At 42.4% G+C, this 23,333-nt stretch overlaps 1 protein-coding gene across 1 annotated transcript in view; it reads left to right on the plus strand.

Moving 5' to 3' along the window:
- Window positions 1–23,333, plus strand: part of AP3S2 (adaptor related protein complex 3 sigma 2 subunit) — a 37,262-nt gene that overhangs the window by 11,398 nt on the left and 2,531 nt on the right. Inside the window, exons 4-5 of the mRNA XM_011379649.2 lie at window positions 2,186–2,257; window positions 23,193–23,300. Coding sequence (XP_011377951.1) covers window positions 2,186–2,257; window positions 23,193–23,300 — 180 coding nt within the window. The remainder of the gene's footprint in view (window positions 1–2,185; window positions 2,258–23,192; window positions 23,301–23,333) is intronic.

A 23,333-nucleotide genomic window follows, 5' to 3' on the forward strand; every position in this document is an offset into this window, starting at 1 on the left:
TTAGCAGAGTATTCTTTCACATTTTATTTTCTTTAAGAACTTTAGACTTTGGCAGTTTCATTTTTTAAAAAGTTCTGTTGAGAACTTTTATAAGTTCCACTCTTCTAAGTTCATTTTCTTCTTTTTGAAATTAGAACATGAATTTTAAAAGAACATATACATGCAAGGACGAGAAAGAACAGGCGAGGAGACAATAGCATGGAATTTTTTGAAAATAAAGAGTATGAAAGCCTGGTAATTGACTTGGCAAGCCCAAGGAAGCCACATCCCGAGTCAGAGGTAGAGAAGGCTGATAGCCAACCCGCTACACCCCACGGAACCCTCAGAAGGCTCAGTCTTACTGGGGCACCAGTATGGAATGGACGAGGACAGTTGTCTGAGAACCAGTTAGGTCCATAAGTCCTATCCCCATTTCCAGTTCTCTGTAGGGAGACACTACACGTAGTTGATGGGATTATATGGACATTATTTGTGCTTTGTGAATGTGTATGCTAACTTTCCAGCCCTTTTTCCACCACTCAGCTCCCAAATTTGTGGCAGCTAGTCTTTTACTCTTCAGGCAGAAATCATAAAGTTTCTCTGAGAAATCTAACCAACCTAAGGGGGATGAAATAAAAATACCCAAAGGGGTAGAGAGGAAGATCCACAACAAGCAAGCCATGATTGCAGGCTTCCATTCAGCCTTTTTTTCTTATGAATTAAAAAACAAGGACAATCAAACATCTGAGGAAAGCTTCTAACATGGAACATAGAGAAGAAAATATATGAACAGTAAAAAGCAACTTAGAGGAAGTGAAGACCATACAAAGAAAGGAAAACAAACAACCTCTATCTTAAGCCACAGAAAAATAAAAGAAGATAAGCAAAAATAGGCTGCTAAACAAGAAACACAAAATGATCTCTTAGAAATTAAAAACCTGAGAGGAAAATGGGAGAGAAAAGAAAATAAGAACGTCCAATATCCCAACATAAGCAGGTCAAAAAAAAAAAAAGGTTAGGAACCTGGAAAGGAGGAAATTCTCAACAATATTATTTGATAAAATTTCCCCAAACCGAAGGACTTATTTTTGCTGGATTGTAAGGGCTAATTGCCCAGCATGGTGATTGAAAATCAACCCATATTTAAATATGTTATCTTTACGGTGAACTCTTCATTCACAGTTAAAGATGGGAAGAGTTAAAAATAGTGCCGTTATGAAATTAGTCTGTGTTTTTCTGGCTAACATGTATGCATTTCTGTTGGGTATGTACCTGTGACAATTGCTGGCTTGTAGAGTATTAGTAAATTATGTCAAATCGTTTTTCAGAGTGGTTGGAAATGTAATTTTCATTTGTATCAATTTATACCCAGTCAAAAAGTGAAAACAAGTGTCCCATCTGTAGCACGGATAATTAAATTTTAGTATGAAGTACTGTACAGCCGTGAATGTGAATGAGTTTTTATGACATGCAACGACATGGAGGAATTCAGAAACATTGTTGAGAGAAAGAGTGTGTGTGTATGACTCCATCTACGTGAATTCAAAGACAGGCAGAACTCAGCTGTGCTGATAGGAGTCAGAGTGTGGTTACCTTTTGTGGGGGGCAGGGGTGCTGCGTGAGGGACTTCTAGGGGGTTGGTAATACTCCATTTCAGTATCTGGATGGTGGATGCATGATAGGTTCATTCTGAAAGTCATTAAGCTATATACCCTTACAATCCGTACCCTTTTCTGTTTAGTATATTAAAAAGATAAAAAGTTAAAATTGTAAGCATGTTAATTCATAGAGAGGTGTCTGAAGTTTAATGTTAATTGAAATCAGCAGGACAAAACTATATTAACACTGTAATAGTGAAATTTTTTTTGTACATGTATACATGGAGCCTTGGGGAAAGGACATAGTAATTTAAGTAGTTGGTATTTCAGTTTGTTATTTTATGTAGATTAGCATCTTATAAAGGGGGAAAAAGCCACATGGGTGTGTCAGTTATGTTGCTATCCTAAAAATTGTCCTGTCCTAGATCGTCCCCTCCGAAGTGGGATAAACGGGGTGATCAGCTAAGGCTGGTAGGTTTTGTGTTGTTTGAGATTGACCATAAGGTAAATAGTGTCATGACTGGTCCCTTTACTTTCAGATGTGTTATTTATGAAGACGTGAATGTGTTCTTATTTCTCTTCTTTACCAATTTCTCCTTGTTTCTTAGGTTTTTGTGGAGACCCTGGATAAGTGTTTCGAAAATGTTTGTGAATTGGATTTGATCTTCCATATGGATAAGGTACCTTCTCTCTCAAACCAGGATTACTAGAAAACTAAGATCCCTGGACATCTCTAGCTACCTCTACACCTTCCTGGTTTTTCTTTTGGATTTTTACCCTGGGAATAGTCCTAGAACCTCTCTCATGTAATAACTTAAGTGTGATAGTATTGGGGGTACTTTGCTAGAATCTATTACCAGTTTAAACACACAGAAGATTATTATTGGGCCTATATTATGGTTCATTTTTCCTGGTATGGGGTAATGATATCACTAGAATGACTGGCTATCAGGCCAAAAGTGAGATAAATAATTTTATGTTGATTATAAAATGAGTTTCTTAAGCAATAGTCCAGTGAGAGTGAAGCTGTGGAATCATCATGACACAGGCCTTGACTTAGCTAGTAAAACTGTTTTCCTAAAGAGTAATGACTAAGACATTAGTAACAGTTTGGAGTCATGTGCTGCTATGTAGGAAAGCAGACTGTCAGGCGAAATGCCAGTGGTTCAGAGTACACGTTCTCTGATTTCTGTCGCTAGCATAATTGGCATGGCCCATGTCCTCACAGGGCAAATCAAACATGGCGGATAGACGGGGTTAGAAGCTGCTGCGTTTATTTTATCCAGCTGGGCACATGCTGTACCCAGCGCTGTTCACTGACGGAGATTGGGACATCTTAGGTTTGCTTATTGGTCCTGAGTTTTTCTTCAACCAGTTGTTGCCATTATGATCCATGGCCTTGAAGGGAGATACTGATTTTTAGGAGACTACTACTCATTGCTAAGCCATGATTCTTTATTAATCTGTTTTCATCGTGATGAGGAAGGTATTTTTAGATCCATCAATGTTAGCATTGCCATCGAGAAGACTTTCTTGTCATTTTCCAATAGAATCTTCAGTTCCAGTTAACTCTCCCAGGGTTCTCAGATGATACTTTCCCAACTAACACAGTGAGAGCATTCTTAGGGTCGGATTTTGGAATGGACTGACGTTTCTCTCAACATCTGGCTTGGCTCTGTGGCTCCATGAGGAGCAGCCTGGTGCAAGAGAATCACAGCACGTTGTTCCTCTGTAGATACAGCAGGTCCTTGACTAATGTCCTTTTGTTCAGAGTTACGTCATAATAACGGTGAGAGGCTGTAGGAACTTAGCTCTTGTTTTTATCAATTAGCCTGTGATAAAGTTAGTGGTGTCGTAGAGCATATCTCTTCAAGTTGCAGAAGCAATTGTTGGCGCTAAGTGAGGAGTTAACTCTACTTGACTTGGGGCGCCCTGGTGTTTTTGAGGTGGCCACTCTCCCTTTTCATTTGAAAGGACCTCAGAAACTTCAGAGACCTCTTAGCCCCCTCTTTGCAAGCACTTAGAGTTGTTTTAGGCTGGTCAGTCGTCTAAGGTTGCTACTATCTTGTAATTTCTGTCAGGGAGAGCCACAGTTCAATTCCAATTCCTTTCTGTACTAGTAGGAGAAAAAGGTTAAGATTAAAGAGACTTTAATTAACTTCAGTAACTTTAATTTAAGATTAAAGGTTAAGATAAAGAGAACATGGAGGGAATGGAGGAATGCCTTCTATAGGCCTCACTATTATTATTTTAAAGCAATTTTTTAAAATCGTGAAATACAAGGTGTTACCTTTGGGGTTACCACCGCTTTCAAAATGGATTCCTTTGCAGACGCCTCCTGTAGCTTACCAGGACAAAGATGAAGCCGCATCTTAAAGCCTAGATTCAGAGATAGCTTTTACCAGGGAAAGGGAAAATTCCCAAGCAAGAGAAAAGGCACGGGTCCCACATCCTCCCATCATCCCCATGGAGGGAGGGGTCTCTCGGGGCCAGTCTCTGCTGGACTGACTTCCCCTCCCTTCCTCCCTCCCCTAGTGCTCACCAGTGACACAAGACCATCTGTATTTGAGTGCAGATAGTCTTGTGTCACTGGTGAGCACAGTGACACAAGACTATCTGTATTTGAGTGCCAGCTGTTTATGGAAGTTGTCTGGGAATGCCAGCTGCCCAAAACCTGAAAACTCTGGGGCTTGTGGGACGGTACAGCTAGTTGAGCTTTGGTCCTTTGCATTTTAGTATACGGTTCAGAGGCAGCTTATAAATTACACACGTGTGCTCGCACGCCCTCAGGATTTTGAATGGAATGCATTGAATCTGTAGAACATTTGAGGAAAATTATATCTTACAGTATCAAGTTTTATCCACATTATGGTACATTCACTTTTTAGATCTTCTTTAGATTTCTCAATGAACTTTTATAATTTTTCCCTTAGAGATTTTACATATCTTTTATTAAACTTATTCCTAGGTACGTGGTTTTTTATGTATATGATGTTTTAAATACTCATTTTTTTGTGTATTGCTACTTTTGAAAAATCACGTAATTTCTGTACGTTGATGTCTTTTTCTTGCTCTATACTGCTGGCTAGGAACTCCAGTGTGCCATCAACACAAGTGACAGTGGGCATCTCATTTTGTTCCTGATTTCAAAGGGAAGCTTTCATCTTGTCACCATGAAGCATCCTATTTGCTATATATATAGTATTTCACATGTGGTAGGTTTTTAGTAAATATTCTTTATCAGGTGGAAATTTCTTCCCTTCTCTTCCTAGTGGCTAAGAGTGCTTAGTCATGAAAGGGTGTTCAAATATATCAAAAGCTTTTCTCCATCTCCCGAGGTAGTCATGAGTGTTGCCTTATCATTCTAATATTGTTTTTTTTAAATATTTGTGAGAATATCTACTAGGGCAGTAAAGTAATTTCAATCCCAACTATTTTATTGGGCTTGGCTTTAAAAGGAAATAAAAGGGCATAAAAATGTTCTTCCTCATATGTCTTATCTTCAAATCAGTTTCATGTAGTATTTTGCTGCTGCTGCAAATTTCTATTACAGTTTATAGAGCTGTAATTTTTGGTTGTTTATGTGACCTCAGGAAATTATTCTCTATATCTCTCAGGGTTTCGAAAAGTGATAATGCAAGGAGTCAGACTCTCCCTTTACTCACCTTTAGAATGCCTGAAGCTGTTTTCCAGCAGGGGACTTTCTTTTAGTGGAATTTCAAGCTTATCTTTGCCCTCATGAAGAGTTATTGCTCACACAGACATGTCTTCTGTGGAGAGTAGAAAATGTCCTTACTCAGCTAGGCAAAAGAGCTGTTGTAAGACAATAGGAATATCACCTTGAACTCCATCTTTCTTAATTGAAGAATGTTTCCACTTTGACTCAGGAACTCTCATCAGTCCCTAGACCTGTACAGTCCACACCAGGTTGTCATGGATAGCTGCCCCATTACCCTGAGCAGATGTGGCTGGAGCAGCAGGCCTGTGGAGGGACCAGAGGTGGCATTGGCATTACCTGCCACCCTGGCAGTTTGTTTCTAATCTTGGGCCTTCTTTCTCAGCTCCTAGGTGGTTTTTGTTGCTATCCTCTTCCATCACTGCTGCTGTCTTCACTTCCTCTCTTCCCTTCCTGTCTTAAAGGAAGGTTTGTTCGTTCCATCTCTGGAGCTTAATCCTATTCCTTCCTCTTGTCAACATACACCGTAATCTCCCTTCTTCACCTCGTCTCTGAGTCGTCTTTATCGACTCCTCCTTTTGAAACTACGAATCTCCCCAGAACGCCCCAGTCTTTCCCAGCATACAGCTCCTGCCATGTTCCTACTGCCTCTTTCTCCTGCAGCTCCATCCCCGTTGTTCATTTAAGGTAAGCTTCTTAAATGAGTGGGTGGTTTATACCCTCTCTTGCATTTCTCCGTCATCTGTTCCCTTTCTGGGGCCCAATAGCCTGGCTTTCGCTCCTACCCGAAATCCACAGATGCTTCCTGATCTCATTTGCCGTCATCACCTTTTTTAAGGTTTCCACAATATTCGATGCTATTGATCACTCACTCCATGAAGCACTGCCTTCGTAATCCTTTTGCCACCTTGGTTTCTGTCACATAGACCCCTCCGAATTTTTCTCTTACTGTCTTCCCACCTTCTACCGGCAAATTACACTGTCGTCTCTCACCTTGCTGTTGTCCCTCTCCTGTTTCTATCCTAGATCTCATTCGTTTCTCGTAACTGATATCCATTTGGGTAGTTTCCACATTGGTCATTTCTAGTCCTGATGTGTGGCCTGAGTCTTGTTCCTATTTTTCCAACTGCCTGAAGACATTTCTTCCTCATTTCATTCTCACATCTTGTTTCTTCCTGCCACTTCTCATCTAGAGCCAGATTGAGCATGTGTCTCCCGAAAACTGTGTCTTCCCCTACCTCAGAACCTCTGCCTGAATTGTCTTTTCACATCTTTTTGTAACAGAGCCCGTTCTGTCATTCAAGCTCAGCTCAAATTTCATCACCCTCCGGCTTGTCCTCATCACCGTGGCCTGTTGTGATCTCTGTGGACTGTATACAGAACTATTCTGTGCTTGTGTTCCTCAGTTTATGTGAGTTTGTATGTTTTTCTTACTTGACTAGACCATTTTTATCTTTGTGCTTGCCCTTCACTGAGTGAGACAGTCTTCAGGTATCGCTAAAGAGTTCTCAGTTCTGTGGTCTGTTAAGATTGTTCATGATTTGAAATGCTGCAGGTCGGAGTAAACTCTGATTTCATCATCTCTGGGCTAGTCTTCCGCTCTCCAGACTGTGCCTTTTGGTGCTTATCTTGCCTTAACAGTCGGTTCCCTTTTGCTCTTAGCAATCCCAAGCACAGCTCAGCATTATGGCTGGGTTGAATGTTGATGTACATTTTGGCGAATTGAGTTTTCAACGAAAACCATATGGGTAGCCTGACTTTCTGATCTAGCAGTGTCTCAACAGCAAAGCTGGATTTGGAACTCAGTTGGGCTTTCAGGATTTAGTCTTCAGAATCACAATTCAGTGACTACATCAGGGGAATTTATCCAGCCTTTTCATAGATTTTATTTGGCAGTGGGCTGTCTCAGGACAGTTGGAACATACGCGTTTGGGCGGGTCTGAACCCAAGAAACGTCATGATATGGAATTTAAAATCTTTGCTAAATATAGCTTCTGAAAGGAAAAGTGCTGAAGGTTCAAAACTGAAGTGAACTGGCCGAGCCCTAGGATGCAAGGGTCGTAAAGAGTGATAATAGATGGCATTTGTTAAATGTCCCTTCTGGGAACAAAGCTTGTGATAAGAGAGCACATTAAAAATGCACTCGATCGACACCCTAGTGATATTGAAGCAGGAATGCTGATTGCTAGTCTCCAGGAATGAAGAAAAGAGTGAGGGGACACATGTTTTGTGTACTTTTAACGATGAAGGAGGAGCCATTTAGGACTAGAAGAAGAAGACATTCTTTTTGAGTTTTAGTTCTTATGAAAGGTTCTAGATGGCATATCTGACCATCCCCGCTGACCTCTACTTCTTCTGGGAATGAGTGAGAGAGGCGAGGGGAACTGAGGCCATCCTAAGCCCTCCTCTGCTGGTGCTTGCTAGATATGAATTTTGTGGCAGAATATTTTTCAGAGGCCAATATCTTATTTTCTCAGGAGAGATGAGAGACTAGCAAGAATGATTTCTTAAATTTCTAACATCACTATACTTGTTTTAAAAAAAGAAAGGAAAGCTCAGACTGCTCTAAACCACACTTAACATCTGTTTCAGTACACACTCACTTTCCTCACTTGAACTCTGCAAATCTCATTGATCGTCTGCCACTTGAGATTACAGAGAACCTTTTTGGTGTGTTTCATATTTCTTATTCTTTCTGGTTAGGAAGGAAGTACATTAGGAGGACTGTACAAAAAACAGCAAAAATTGGCCTTCAGAGCTGTTTGTTATCTGGCCTTTTCAATAAAACCTAGCGTTTGTCAGTAAAACTCAGTGCCAGTGATATTACTTGGATGTGTTACAGATAAAACAAATTTTACATCACTTTGATTGCTGATTTCTAGGTACATGAAAAGGCTAGAATCGAGATTCAGTCTTGCCATTCTTGCTGTTATACTTATGTCAGAGAGGATTGGCCTACTCCACAGGAAAAATAAAGCAAAACACACAATTGTTTGATCCCAAGTTGAGAACCTTTTGCCAGGCTTGATGTTTGTATCTATGTAGGTAGACTCAGTAATCTCTAACTCCAAAATTCCAATAGTTTATAGCAACAAGATTTATTTCTTACTCATGCTGATGTGGCTGTCGTGGTGTCTCTGCTCATTGCAGTCACTTGGGGGTCCGGGCTGAAGGAAATCTCCTTCAGCGTGTACTTCTCCCTGGCACTTGCGTGTTGGCTCTTAACAGGACACACCCCCTTGCACTCACATTTCATTGGTCAGAGCAAGTCACATGCCCACACCTAGGGGCTAGGGAAGTGCAGTTCTACCATGTGCCCAGGATGGGGGAGAATTTGACATAGTTGGAATATTTCTAATGACTACCACAGTTTTTTCATTTATTTTCTTAAAGGAAAAGCTGACATTTGCTTCAGTATCACTTTATAGGTAGGAACCTAAAAATTTTAGTATCAGAAAAACAGTGGAATGCTCTTATAAGGAAACGTGGTTGAACTTAGGGAGAAGCATCTCGTGTAGTAGCTTTTCAGTTTCTCTACCAGAACATGCATTTCTATCTTATCTACTTCCCAAGTGAATTTAAGGTGACTTAAATTACATTCCCTAACAGAATACATTGCTTCTGTATCTGGCAGGCAGCTGCTACTGCTCTCCTTAGAGCCTTTCCTCGGGTCATCTGTTCTGACCTTGGTAAAGCACTCATGTCTGTTGAGTGTTTTTGTCATTTTCTGATTATCAGACAACAAACTATTAATGAGGAGGACACTGTTAGATATGGAGATAAAAAGATGGAAAAGACAAATGTCCCACCTTCAAGAAGCTCATCATCAAGCTAGAAAGATGGGTCGCATAGAGACATCCCTTGGTCCAAGAGTAAGCAACATTTTTGGGAAACGTGCCACGTTGCATGTAATTTTTCATTAGGCGTGGTGTGATGTGAGGTCGCTCTTGTCACATCAAGATGTGATCACAAGCACTGTATTTGGTCAGATATATGTAGTATGTCTGCATATTGCACTTTATAAAACTGAAGTATATGTAATTCACTTATACAGAGTAATACAGTGCCTGCTCATAAGCTCTTTTATTTAATAATACTTGATTAAAGAGAAAGAAGAATGGGATTTTGAAGAAATAGCTGTTTATGAGACTAGGCTCTAAATTGGAGGGGGCAGGATAGATGGTCATGCACCTGCAGCTTTTGACTGAGAGTCTAGGGTCCTAGATGTGAGAGCATGTTCGGAAGCACTGGTGACTGCAATGACCCTTGCATGCTGAGTGTGCATAACCTAGACAGGGCTGGGCGAGCACCACAGGTGTCACGGCCCCAAGTCAGATAGCTGGGGAAGAACATTAGCACCTTGAGTTTAATCAGTGCTGAGTGAGAGTAGCAAGCAGGGCCATATAAATTTCTGAGCAGAGCAGTCATCAAGGGGAGGGTTGGATGTAGGAAGGGAAATTATTGTTGGCTGTGCAGCTGCCAAGTCCCAAGCTTTCTGCTGGGTGCTTTATGCGCAATAGTCTTATATAAAGTGGTTGGTAATATCCCTGTGTAACAGATCAGCATGCTGAGGCTTGGGCTGAAGTGCCTGAAACTTTACAAAACCACGTTCTTTCCACTAAACCACAGAATTTGAGAATTTTAAAGGATGAATACTATAGTAGATATTATATGTAAAAATTTATAGAATTTGGTGATTTCTATTTCCAAAGCCAGAATTCCAGGAGCTGAAACAATAGGAACAGAGGCTGTAGGTTTGGCAAGCAGTGGGGAGCGATGTGTGAACATCAGGGGTGGTTTGGAACTATGCGTAAACTCCGGCTAGATAAACACTCTGCCAGTGGAGGCACGAGGGGCATTTTAGGAAGTGCAACTTTTCATCGAATTGGTGATCTTTAGCATCCCTGACCCCTCTACTAAATGCCAGTAGGGCCCCTGCCCGATCCATCTCCAGACGCACTCGGGGTGAGAGCAGCATTGGCCTAGATGAAGAGTGCTGGATTAGAGGGTAGGGTGTGTGTATGGGGTTGGTCAGAGGGAAGTTTGAGGAAGTTGATGGCCATCAGACTATGGAGAGCCTTGTCCTCTGCATTCTGAGTCCGGTGGTCACTTCCCAGTGCCCTTCTCACCAAGCAGTTTCATATTTCCTTATTCTTAAAGTAGTCATTGTTCCTAATTTCCATGATACACATTCACCTGTTATTTTATTTATCTGGCCATTCCATATGGCCTTTTGGGCTTCTTCCCTCTTAAATGGTCCCTCTTTTTTTTTTTTTTTTTTTAGACATTCTCTTCTTAGGAAATATCATGCAAAGCTATGACTTGTCATCTGCCTGCTGGTGACTCCTAAATTACCATTGAAACTCACTTCACTTCAAACTCAGTTAAGTCCAAAACTGAATGTCTAAGCCCCTGTCTCTCCAGACTGACAATTTTGACCTCACTCTTCAAGGAAGTTAGTCTTCCTAAAACCTTTCTCGACGTTCCTCTCCTGCCCATAGATTGAGGTAGCCATACTTGTCTTGTCCTCCCCACCGCCTGCTTCCCCCAGGCCCCTCAGCTACAGTTGCTTTGCTTATTTGCCTGGTTAAGAGCTTCAGAGCCTGCACTTGAATCCTGGCTCTGCCACTCGGAAACTATATGGCTTGTGCCTTAGGAACTTATATGTGGACAGGGAGTCATGATAGCACCCGGCTTGTATGGTGGATGTGAGCATTAAATATATGGAAAGTGCTTAGAACAGGGCTGATATGGAGTGAGTATTTTATTCTTGTGTGCCGCGCCCCCCCCCCCCACACACACCCTGATATTATGAAGGTAAGGATCTGACTTCTTCACTGCATTTCCAGATACTAGTTAGTATAATACTTGGCACATTCTGCTTACTCGTTGTTAAATTAATTCATTCATCCACTATTCTAGGTGCTGGGGAAATAGTGAATAAAGACATTCCTGTCTTCATGAATCTTCGGACTACTAGGGGGAAACACAATAAAATAAATGTTAGGTGGTGATGAGTGCAGGAGAGAAAATAAAGCAGGCCAAGGGGTGCTTGAAGCCAAATCAATTGATGAGTTGTCTACACATTACCCCTTCATCCTAGCCTAGGAACTACGATTAAGTTCAGGAGTCCAAGTGGGGAGGGCCACAGGAGCGTGTGCACAGTGGTGACAGTGGCCCGGAGTGTGCCTCGGGAGTCATTTATGAGTCTGAAAGCGGATGGATCTATTAGCTTGGTGAAAACAATACCCTTCATTTACGTCTCTGTCATCGATAAATCTTTGTGGCCTTATCTGCTTATGACCCCAAGATTTAAGGCTCACATTCTGTAGAGAACAATTTGTTGAGTCTGTTGCTGAAATCAGCCAGGTCCACACCATGAGACATTTTCAGCAGCTTATGGCAGAGGGGCCCAGACCCCTCTCCCTGTGGTTTAATCCTGTCACTTCTGAGTACTTCTTGGGTTTTTTCCCAATCACTACACAAGTTCATCTGGTTAGATTTTCAGAATCCACACACCCGAATTTACCTGTTTCATGTTTAATGTTGCTTCTGGAAACCTCAGGGAAAAAGTAGAGGTTTGCCTGCTAACTGGGCCAGACCCCCAGGCTTTTAAGTGTATAGCTCCTTTTCCTGCTTGCAGAGTGACAGAGCTGAGGCACATTCCCCACAGCTCTGACTGCACCAGCTCTCGGTGCATTCACCTTTGGGCACTCACCTATTTGGTACAGATGGGGGACAACTCTGTATGTCATTCTGACCCAGCTCAAGGCTTGTGTTTCCAGGAGCGTGCAGCACCTTTCCATTTGGACCACCTGTCACCATTTCCAACTTTGTGTGCACAAAACCAACTCTTTCCAACCCCACTTCCTTTCCTACCTCCCCCTTCGCCCACTTTCCCCTCAGCCAGTGTCTGTCTTCACTTAACTTTCCTAATTCTGTCAGCGATAACTATCTTTCTTCAAGGCACATCTTAGTGGTGCCTATTTTCTCTTCTGTTTCCAGGTGGTCACCAGATGGTATCGGTTCTTCTTTCAGTGTTTGCTTCAGGTCCACCTCTTCCTTTTTTCGTTACTTTTAAAAATTGCCTTTACCTAAATCCAGGTAACTAACATATCAGCTCTCGTAACTACAGCAGCCATATCCCGTCTTTCCCTCAGCCTCCCTCACTTGGTCTGATGTTTCTCCCATTTTCTGTATAATTACATTCCTCTCTCTGGCCTCCAAGAATCTCTGGATTGTGGGCCTCTGGGCCCTCAGGCTCCCCCTGCCCTGGGATGCAGACGGGTCAGGCCCATCAGGTGTCTCCCTTTGTTTTCTATACACACCAGATATTGCCTTTGTCCTTGACACTTCCCCACCCCAGAATACCCTCCAGACTTCAGGGCCCAGCTCAGGGTTTATGTTGGGCAGAGTCTTCTCTGAACTCCAGTATTGTAGTCTCCAAGCTGTTTGTCTTCTCTCTTACACTCTGAAGTTTTAGTCCCGATGGTTTCCGGTAGAGCGGAAACTCTTGGAATAGTGTCGGTATGTAATACTTTGTTAGTCATCTGAACAGTACGTGGCACTCACATGTAGTTGATTGATTGTTCAAGTTCTGTGCAGTTGTAATTTTTGAAAATTTCATTGTAATTTTCTGATATAATGTCTGATTAACACAGCTAGAGGCCCATTTTTAAAAACTAGATTCTAAATAGACCTTGACTTTCAAGATTATGACCTATGCATGCTCACGAATTTCAGGATTCTAACCGTGTGACTTAAGCAGCTCTCTCGCAGACCTCTTTGTGTCTTAATTTCTTTATAATCAGTGGCATTTTATAGTTTAATTGGCAACGGTTTTCTTTTTTAGTGGTACATAAAATAATAGTATGATTTATAATAAGCGGAGTCTTGGCTTTGATGAAATACATTAACACCCACCATTTATGGTTATTTTGAGGATAGGTGTTAATGAATAATTGCTTAGCTCAACAAATGGTGCTTTTGTCTTTCATTTTACTTTTATTTTTACTGTTCTCTCTGCCTCCAAATTCCCCCTTAAATCCATCCTTTACACAGCTACCCCATGATGTATAAAAGTGTTTCTTGACCCTCTAACTCCCTTGTATGAATTATTTAATGGCCCTCGATCCCCAGCAGCAGTGGGCATGCCTCACTCCTTCCCTTGCCTGCCTCAGAACCCTTCTGAATGCTAAATGACGCTGAGCAATTGAGGGAAGTATGTTAAGCAGGCGAATTTCAGGGAGTACAGAAAAAGAGATGGGACCACTGCCGGAAGGGCGGAGCGAAGGCCCCATCGCGTCGTTTCTGAAGACCTCCAAGGACTCCCCCTGCCTGCCGCTAGCCTCTCCGCTCGCCATTGCCTCCTTCTGCGCTTTGTGCTGCAGCAACACTGAACTATTTATATACCTTGTCTGTGGGGATGTTAAAACTTCGCAAGGTTTTGAGCCAGCATGCAAAGGGCTAGAGAGGGTGGAGCAGGGCCCAGGGCCATTCCAGGAGCAGTGCTGTAGAAGGAGCGGGAGCCATGAGGATGGAGATCAACTCTTTTAAAACAGGTTTGTGGATCCAGATGTGACATTTGGAAATTTTTCTTGATGGTCAAATAAATTGTGCTTCATTTACCTGACTGCCTGCCATTTTGCCTAGATTGAGAAGAGTGATAATATCCCAGGGTAGAGGGCAGGGACTTATTTTTTGCTGCTCCAGAGGACCTAGGTGGGGCATGGAAATGGCTCCATGCACATTGTAGCTCAGCACAGTTAAGAATTTTTGGACAGTTATTCCTGCTGCACAGTAGATTAGGCAGCTTAGAAATAATAGTGAGCTCTCTTCACTGAGGTGAAGGATATATTCTGTCTTGGGAGCCAAAGAATAAATTCCTGCATTGGGAAGGAATTGGACAAAAAGACTGATTGTAATTACTGTATCAACTAGTATTTATTAAGTAGTTACTCAAGTGGCAGGTATGTAATAGCTAACTGCTTTAAGTGCAGGGCCTCATTTATTTCCTGCGTTATCTTATTTGATCATTAGGCATGTCAAGTAAGAACTCTAGTTCTCTCCATTTTACAGATGAAGAAACTTGAGGTTTACAGCTAGGACTCTTGTTTTTCCAAGGTCACACGACTAGTAAGGACAGGGACAGAATTCAGACCCTGGATTTTACACATTGCTACATGACCCTTAGTGCCCTCTCCTGCTGCAGCATCCTCAGCGTGGGAAGAGATGTATTTGAGTCATGTTTGTTAGTAGAGAACCAACCAGAGAGGATAAAATTCAAGAGAACAAGGCCTGGATTGTGTTTCCTTAACCTGTACTATGCTTAGCCTTTGGAACCAGAACTGCATGGATGAAACTATAAATAAGAAAGAAAAAGTCCTGGTAGAACATTGTTTTAAAAAATTACTTCACAGAGAACTCTGACTCGTAATAGGAATATTTTTTAAGGAAGGAATACAATGCAATGAGTATACTTGGCTGTAGTCAACTACACATCTGCAAAGCCAGCGAGTCAGTAATCCTTTTGTTAAAGAAGAATTATTAGCAGAGCCTGAAGAACAGTTAATGAGTTGCTAGGAGAGCTGCCATTCCTCCCTCCGTTTACCGGCTAGTTTGAGGCCCAACCTCCTCTGAACTTTTATAGCATTTTTTGCGTCATGGTACTTATCACAGTCTTCCTTTTATTACAGTTAATTCCCCACATGTTTTATCTTCCTTACTTGAGTCTAAGCCCTTTGAGGACAGGGTCCGCATCTTATCTTTATTTCTTCCTTTTAGCTCTTAACATTCTGTGGTGTTAAGCATATCTGAAAATAGACATTGTTGCAGAGCACATTCTTTTGGTGGAAATGCTTTGAACCTAACATCTCGTGTGTAAGGGGCCAGTGGGCTTGAGTGTACATATTTAGCTTATGCAGAGTCAACTCTAGCCATTTGGCAAAAAAGAAAGAGAATAAAAATTCTAACTACTGGATGATTCTGCCCACAGTTTACTCAGCGTGGGCCTGGAGGGAGTGTGAGGTGGAAGATTTGAACTGGCTCTTCTTTGCCTCCGCTCTCACGTGCCTGTCATGTGCCTCATAAGCATCACATGGTGCCTAGAGTGACTTTAACGCTTAATGATACAATGCAGATAATCAGTCTTCATGGTCCCTAAACAAGCCACTCACCTCATCTAGCACTCAACTGGGGGGAAAAAAGTAGTGTGTTCTCTTGATGCAGGAGCAATGAGCCAGGTTGGACTACATAGGAGAAGTAAGGGATTTCTTTCTTGTGTATAGTTTCCATCTTACATGATGACTTTAGAACTTGACCTTAGATGAGATTCCACTAGATTGATTTGTTCTTCGTTGAAAGAATGTATGATCATGTGAGTGAAAGAGAAGAAAATCAAGGGTTAGGGATAGAGTCATAGAATTTCGTGACAAGAAGACATCTGGAGAAAACTGTGGAAATGTCCAGTCTGATGACCAAGGAAGGTTATAAAAGTCGTTCAGGAGACACTAACAGCATGGGAAAGAGAGAAGTGGAACTTTGCAAAGCAACTTGCTTTCTTTGCCTGCTTTTGTTAGCAGAGTTGCTTGGGGCCGGACCGCCCTGTGTGCCTGAGAGTTCCCAAGGGCATTGCAGCATAGAGTAAATACATTAATCAACATTAACAATGAGTGGTAAAGAAAAGCCTACTTGTCTTCAGAATATTCTGTTTTGGAAGTCAGAGAAGCGTGTAGTACACTTTTGAAGGTTTCCATTAAAATAGTTTAATGGTGACTTTATATTTGACTCTCTCATGCACAGCCAGCTATGCCCGGCATGGCTTCGTGTGCTCCATATTGTTCATGGCGGTTATTCCTGCAGAGATGCTCAGCTGACAGTTGCTGAACCTAGTTACAACGCGTCCATTTGTAGATAAGTGAGATAAAAGACAGACACAGGAAATGAGAACAGGCAGTCCTTAGCATGTCTTAAAACACTGATAAAACACTGGGCTGTGGAATGAAGGAGTAAGAGAGAAGGCTTACGCACCAGCTTTCTGGAAGGCGTTTCTATGCCCTCTTCCCGCTTTTTAATTTTTTTTTTCTAAAATGGATAATATGAGAACTAGAGAATGACTCAGATGATTTTCTCTTCCCCTATCATTGCTCAATCCACTTAAAGTGTCCTCTGTACTCTTAGGCTTATTGAGGGCCACCACACCCTCAAGCATGGACAAGGGGATGATGCATAGCACATTACCAAGAATGTCACCTCCTTACTCTGTGGAAGCCTTCCTAGGAATTAATGAAACTAACCAGTCAAGAAGGGGTAGAAAAAGTTATCAGCACTTAGCTTTTTATATAGTCGAGCAAATATCTTTTTTTTTTTTTTTTGAGTAAATATCTTATTAGTAATTGCCAGTTTTTGTTTTAAACTTGAGTGTTGGCATCCTCACGTTCGAGTACAAGCACTGTGCCCATGCTTTGTTTTTTTATTAGTTTTATCGTCTTCTGTGTGGTGACACAGTTGTTCTAAGAAGGATATGAGAGCATGGATTGGTAGTGGGGATGCGAGCCTTGTCTTTTGTGGTACGACAGGCTTTTGTCCTCCAGTGCAGAACCTAGGGAGGGATTGATCTAATCTAGAGGTTTCTGTGGAGGTGATTGAGCCAGGGGTGTGGTGTGCATTAATGTACTACTTGTGTCTTGGAATATCTTACCTGCCCTCTCTGCGCTAGGCAGGTTCCTGCCATCCCAATATAGAAGTGTATTTTACCGTGGAAACAGTAGTATTCATAGTACTTAGCTGTGGCTGCACATTCGAGGTAGCAGCATGGATTTAAGTCGGCTTTTGTGAGCCACAAGAACTCTTGCTTACTATATCTATAGAAAAATCCATTATGAGTTTATTAACACATAAACTTTTAGAACGTGGCTGATTTAAGGTCTGGAGACTGTGTGTTTCTACCAGAGGAAATGAGTAATGTTTGTTTTCTTCTGGCTGCAGATCAGTTTGCTTCTAGTGATGGTCTCTGTTGACCTGAGATTAGATTCAGAACTTTTCGACTTCACTGAGAAATGTCTTCTGATCTTGGACGGGGTTGTTGAAGCCAGCTTGTCTCCATCCCCAGCAGTTCCAGTGCTGTGTCCCTAAGGAGCACCTCTGTCCTTGAAGTGACACTGTTCCCTCTTAGACTCTGTCAATCCTGGCATGACCCTGGCAAGCTCATTCTAACCCTTTGTTACCTGTAGAGGTGAACTCTGTCCCGGGCAGTAGAGTGTGTTTCTCAGTGCCTGGGTGGGATCTCACAAGGCCTGTGGCTCCTCAAAATCAGGACTTTTGAACCAGATGTGCCTCTCATTCACTCAGCATTTATGAAGTACTGCTGTTGACAGGCACAGCGCTTGGCTCTGGGAACCCAATGTTGACTGTGACATGGAACCTTCCCACAAAGAAAGCTGTAGTTGAGAAGAGACAGATAAGTAAAAACTATGGTGGTGCACTGAGTTAAGGGCCTCAGTGCAAGCGCTTGCTGGGCACAGTGCTGTCACTGAGAGGACAGAGATTATCTCTGCCAGTCCTTAGCCTTTCTCGAATTTGCTTGGCCCAACCGTTGGGTACTTGGCACCTCAAATCCTAGAAGTATGTCACCAGTTTCCACAGAACTGCTTAACAGAATCTCCACGAAGAGTGGTAGGAGGCAGTGGGTGAAGATTAGCCAGTGGCAACAGAATTGGCAGCACGACAGGCCCGTGTTGCAGTTTGGAGAAGTGCTTTCTTTCCATCAGGAAGTCACAGCAAGTTGGAGAGTCTCGTAAGTCTCCTCCGACACTTCCTGGTGTGATTTCCCTACCTCTGCTCACTTGCAGGGCGGAACTGCTGGCCAAGCCTTGGTTGGCCCAGAGCCTCTGGTTCCAGCTCTTCAGAACAGGAGGGTCGCACCTGCCGGGGGCCCAGTGCGGTACCAAAGCACTCTTGAATCCTCAGCATGCACCAGATTTGCTGTCCCCATTTCATCTGTTAGTACACTGAGTCACAGAAAAACTTCTGGGGGAGCCCAGGACACAAACTTAGAGGTCCCCGTCTTGATCAGGACATTCATACTGCCTCTAGGGAATGAGGTGGGGAAGGTCTCAAACAGTTATATTGACAAAAAAGAAGAGTTGGGGCCAAATTGGATGCCCAGTGGATCCAGTTATAGAAGCAAGTACCTTCAGGGGATGGGGGGACAATGTGACAGCTCCCTGGAAATGAAACATGTCCAGGGATGTAGGGAGGAGAGAACAGAGGCTTGATAGCAGGTTAGATTGTCTTCAGAGGAATAGACATTTTGATACTGGTAATCTTTCCTACTTTTTGACTATTCTGAGGGGTTTTAAGACATTTTTTAATAGGACAGAACTATAAACTCCTAACTTTTAGTCACTGAAGTATGGCCACAATTTATGTATCTGGATGTTGTGAAACATCAGTTTCTACCTAGCATTTTCCCTATTAAAATTTCAGGTTCATCACCAAAAGTACTTTATTGCCTTCCCCCTTACATCAAGGTAACCTGTTGGTTTGCAGGGGTTATCATACATACTCTCCTACTCTGCCTGCTTGTGATTGTTCCTGGGTCAAATTGCCAGTGAATTTGCCAGGAACTAAGAAGTCAGCACTTTTGTTCCCTGAACAAAAACTCATGAGTAAATTTTGCTGGTGTCTTTATTTTAGGTGGTTGCCAAAATAGAACAGTGTGAACTATTATTAGTTGATGATTTATATTTGCTTGATGCACACAGTGTTAGGCTGGGTTTGGGGCTTCTGCGGACTTTACCTCTGTGCTTTCTTCTGTTCTCGTGGTTCTTATTGCCACCTGCATGAGTCATTTCATTTTCCCCTGCCTCCCTGTGTCTGCTTGGTCCTTTAACTCTCAGGGTTCTCTGAGGTATTTACCAGTATTTCTCTTGGAATCCTCAAGATCAGCCCATCAACCAACTCCTGTCATTTAAAAGAACCATTCTTTGAGATCTGACGGTTCTCTAGGTCATAGGTACGCAAGTTTAGTATTGATTCTTAGCCGCCCTCTCCCCACGCCTGTGCTTGGCAACCTCCACCTTTTTCAGGTCCCCTCCGTCTCCACTCAAAGCAATGTTACCCATCTGTCACGGTCCACTTCATGTGGAAGAGGTCTTCCCCGAGTTATCAGATGAACGTGGGCAGCGGACTCCTAGTTGCTCATTTATACCACGTGAGTGACTATGCTCACCGAAGGTCATATGATGTTTTCAGACCTGTTGATGCCAGCTATACTGGTGTCGTAGTCATGCAATTTAATTAATAACATACAGGTAAACCACTCATGAGAAAAGTGAATTGTTCTATGAAAACAAAGGTGACTGCTTTGGAAAGGCAAGTTACTTTTAAAGGAAATGAAGTCAAGTTAGGTTTGGGGAGGATAACTCTAGAAGATGAGGGGTGGAGGGCTCCACCTTTACAGGAGTTGGAGTTCTCCCTCTGCCGTAGAGAAACTGGAAATTCTAGAGGCTGCATTACAGGTGAATTTTTGCAAGAAAAATAGTATAGAACTCTATAATCAGCAGAAAAGATCTTATTGGTCCTAAATCAGAAATTTGGTGGCTCTCAAAAGTATTGTTTACAGCAAATGATTGTGGGTTTGGACATGGGTGTGAAGTCACAGTAAAAGTCATAATGCGACTGTATCTTTATTACGTGAGTAATAAAGTCTCCTCCGATTTAAAGTGCTATCCATTGGCTCTCAGTCATTGTGGCTGGGGAATCAGTGTTCTTATTCTACCTCTCTCCTTTTTTTTTTTTTTTTACCATCTCTCTAATTTTTGCTAACTGTAGCTTTTCTACATTGTCGAAACATACAGCTTTGACATTCTCTCGTCACTGTAATCCCAGTTAGTCTTAGTCCTTCCATTACGTAGGCTCAGTGCTCACCACCAGTCTTGCTGCCGCAGGTTTCCCAGTCACCCCTTGGCTGGCAGAAGTGTGTGCTTTTGTAGATTCAAGAAAGACTCATGGGAATAATAGTTCCCACTCTGTTACTCTTGGTTGGCAATTGACTGGGTGTAAAATTCTCAGGTCTGACTTTCTCTCCTTGGGAATTTTGTAGGTATTGCTCATTTTTTCTGCTAGCATTGTATTTTATTGTGGAAATTTTCAAGATTCGATCCCTCTTTTAAGTGATTTGATTTTTTTGCCAGGTTGCCGAAATCCAGACATCTAATCCTCCAGGTCTCTCTTGGCACTGACTGTTCAGGGTCACTTTTCCCTGGGGTACACTGTGCCCTTTCAGCATTTTAATCCTTTTGTCTCCCAGAAACATCTTGAATTACATCTTTATGTAATCTTTATGAACAAATCTTTACATTTATGTTCCGTTTCATGTTACTTTTATGCATCTGTTACATCTTCTTTACTATTTTCTGTAACTATCATTTTCTCTCTATTCCTTTTAACTCTTTTTTTGTTTGTTTCATTTCATTTGCTTTATTTCATTTCTCTCCTTTTCATTCCTTACTATGTTTTTAGTGGTGTCCCTTCTCCCTGTTCCTTCCAGTTTCACCTTCATTTCTGTACGTTTTTTCCTTCCACTTCTTTCCTGAGCTGTGCTAGTAGATGTCTTCTCTTACCTGCCCACGTCTCCCATAAGCTCGTGCAATTCTGCTTTGAGCTCTTGCTTCATAGTTTTCTTTTTTTAATTTTGCAAAATATTTTATTACAATCTTATCTGTGGCATTTTTCCAGTGTGTAGTCTTAGTCTGCCTTTTGGTTTTCTTGTTTCTTTCCTAATTTTTTTCTGGTTGTATCTTATATAGATCCTGTGTAGATTTCATTTTTATAACTCATCTTTAAATAGGTGAGGTTTTTAGGGACCGGCTGTTTCCAGGATGCTTGTATAGGGAAGTGCCAAGTCTGTGTCCCAAGCCGGCTGCAGTTCTCATGATTTAGGGTTCTGGGTGAGTTCATTTACCCTTTATTTTGTCCAGCCAATAGAGATGGGCATCTGTGAGCTTTTCCACAACGCAAAGCCTGTGTTCTCTGCTGCCAGACAGACCAACTCTGTGAGGCAAATATAGCCTGTGTATGTGGTTTCTCATTTAACCCCACCCCCCGGTCCAAGGAAGTTCCTGTCATCCAAAAACAAGGATCTGTTTGGTCCCAGAGGGGGTGCCCTTTCGCTACAGGAAGTGTACTTTTGTAGGTCTTTCTGAGCTTCGTAGCTCCCGTGTCCTCTTCCCACAGCATTCTTTCAGCGCTTCCTTCTCGAAAGGAAAGGGGCCCTTACGCTCCCTCCTCTGCACAGCTTTTCCCTGTTTTGAGGCCTAGGATTTGGGTTATCTTCTAGTTTTGTTGAAAATGGAGTTTGCATTTTTATTTCTCCTTTTTGCACTTAGAATACATTTTGAATAGCATTTAAAAAGTATGACTTAATGATACAGTGTTCAAATCAGAAGTCTTAACTGACATTTTTTGTTAACCAACCGCTGGTCCCCATGATACTCTATATTAGGCCTTACTACACCTTCTCCGTAAAGCCTGTGCCACCACGCCGTCATCCATCTTCTAAGCGCGAGGAACACGCTACTCAGACTTAATAACAGCCTTTCATTCATTCAGCATGGCGGCTCTGCCCTGGGCACTGCCCTAGGCCTAGGGGACAAAGCCTAGAGGAATTCATACAAGAATATTGACAAACCAAAGGCATGTCTTAAAATGATTCCATGTGGACTAGCAGTAAAGGATGGACAAGGGCAAGGCACAGTCTGGGATCTTGTGGGAGTGTGGGGGTAAGAGCGGAACGTGAGCGCTGGATTCAGCCAGACCTCAGTTCAGTGCTCGGTTTCACTACTAATGCACATGGCATTGGGACAGTTTATTGACTTTTCACTATATCACTTTTCCCATATATAAAATGGAGATTACATTAACTGTCTCACACTAATGTTGCGAAATTAAAATAAGTGACGTATAAAGTGCTCAGCACATAGTCGATGCTCAACAAGTACTACTTCCCTCTGAAGAATAGATTTGTTAAACAAGAGAAATGCGTACTAGAGCATTGCTATAGTGACCTTTCCATTTTATTGTGAAATTTACATAAGAGTTTACCGTCTTCATTTTTAAGTATACAGTCCAGTAGTGTTAAGGACATTCACATTTTTGTGCGTCTCATTTCCAGAACTCTTTTCGTCTTGCAAAACTCTGTACGCATTAAATAACTCCTTCCCTCAGTCCCCAGCAGCCACCATTCTACTTTCTGCCTCCGTGATTTTTGACTACTAAGTATCTCATACAAGTGGAGTCATAGCACCTTTGTCCTTTTGTGTGTGGCCTCTTTTGCTTAGTGTAATGTCTTTAAGGTACATCCACGTCATAGTATGTGTCAGACTTTTCTTCCTTTTTAAGGCTGAATCGTATTCTGTTGTACATATGTACCCCACTTCGTTTATCCATTCATCTATCGATGGACATGGATGGGTGATGATAATGTGATGGATGCCACCATTACTTAGAGCCCAGTGTGTGTCAGGCACCACATGAGGTCCTTTACATAGGTTATCTCATTTAGTCCTCACCACTATCCTGGAAGGAAGATGAAGCATTAAGAGGATAAGTTGCCCAAAGTCATCAGCCAACAAATAGCAGAGCTAAAATTTAACCAAGGTCTGTCTGACTTCAGAGTCTGTGCTCTCAGCTGCCACCTTCCTGCCTGGAGTGTAGCCAGGCACCTCTACCACTGCTCGTGGGAGAGACTCATGTTATGATGTGCGAGGCGTGAGGGAAACCCCTGAGGTGAATGATCAGGGGCTTAGGTGTCTGCCGTGAGTCCAGAGCTGGTGTCAGGTCTGACGACTCTGCTGGTGCAGGACGGCCTGCGAAGTCTCCTTCTGGGCCTCACTAACGACCGCTGGGTGCTTTAACCCTAATTTTTGGTTCTCCTTTAGGTGCACTACATCCTTCAGGAGGTGGTGATGGGGGGAATGGTGTTGGAAACAAACATGAATGAAATCGTGGCTCAGATCGAAGCTCAGAACAGGCTGGAGAAATCAGAGGTGAGCGCACAGCTGTACTTTGCCCTGGCGGTT

This window comes from Pteropus vampyrus, unplaced genomic scaffold (assembly GCF_000151845.1).
Source record: "Pteropus vampyrus isolate Shadow unplaced genomic scaffold, Pvam_2.0 Scaffold368, whole genome shotgun sequence".
Lineage (NCBI taxonomy): Eukaryota > Metazoa > Chordata > Mammalia > Chiroptera > Pteropodidae > Pteropus > Pteropus vampyrus.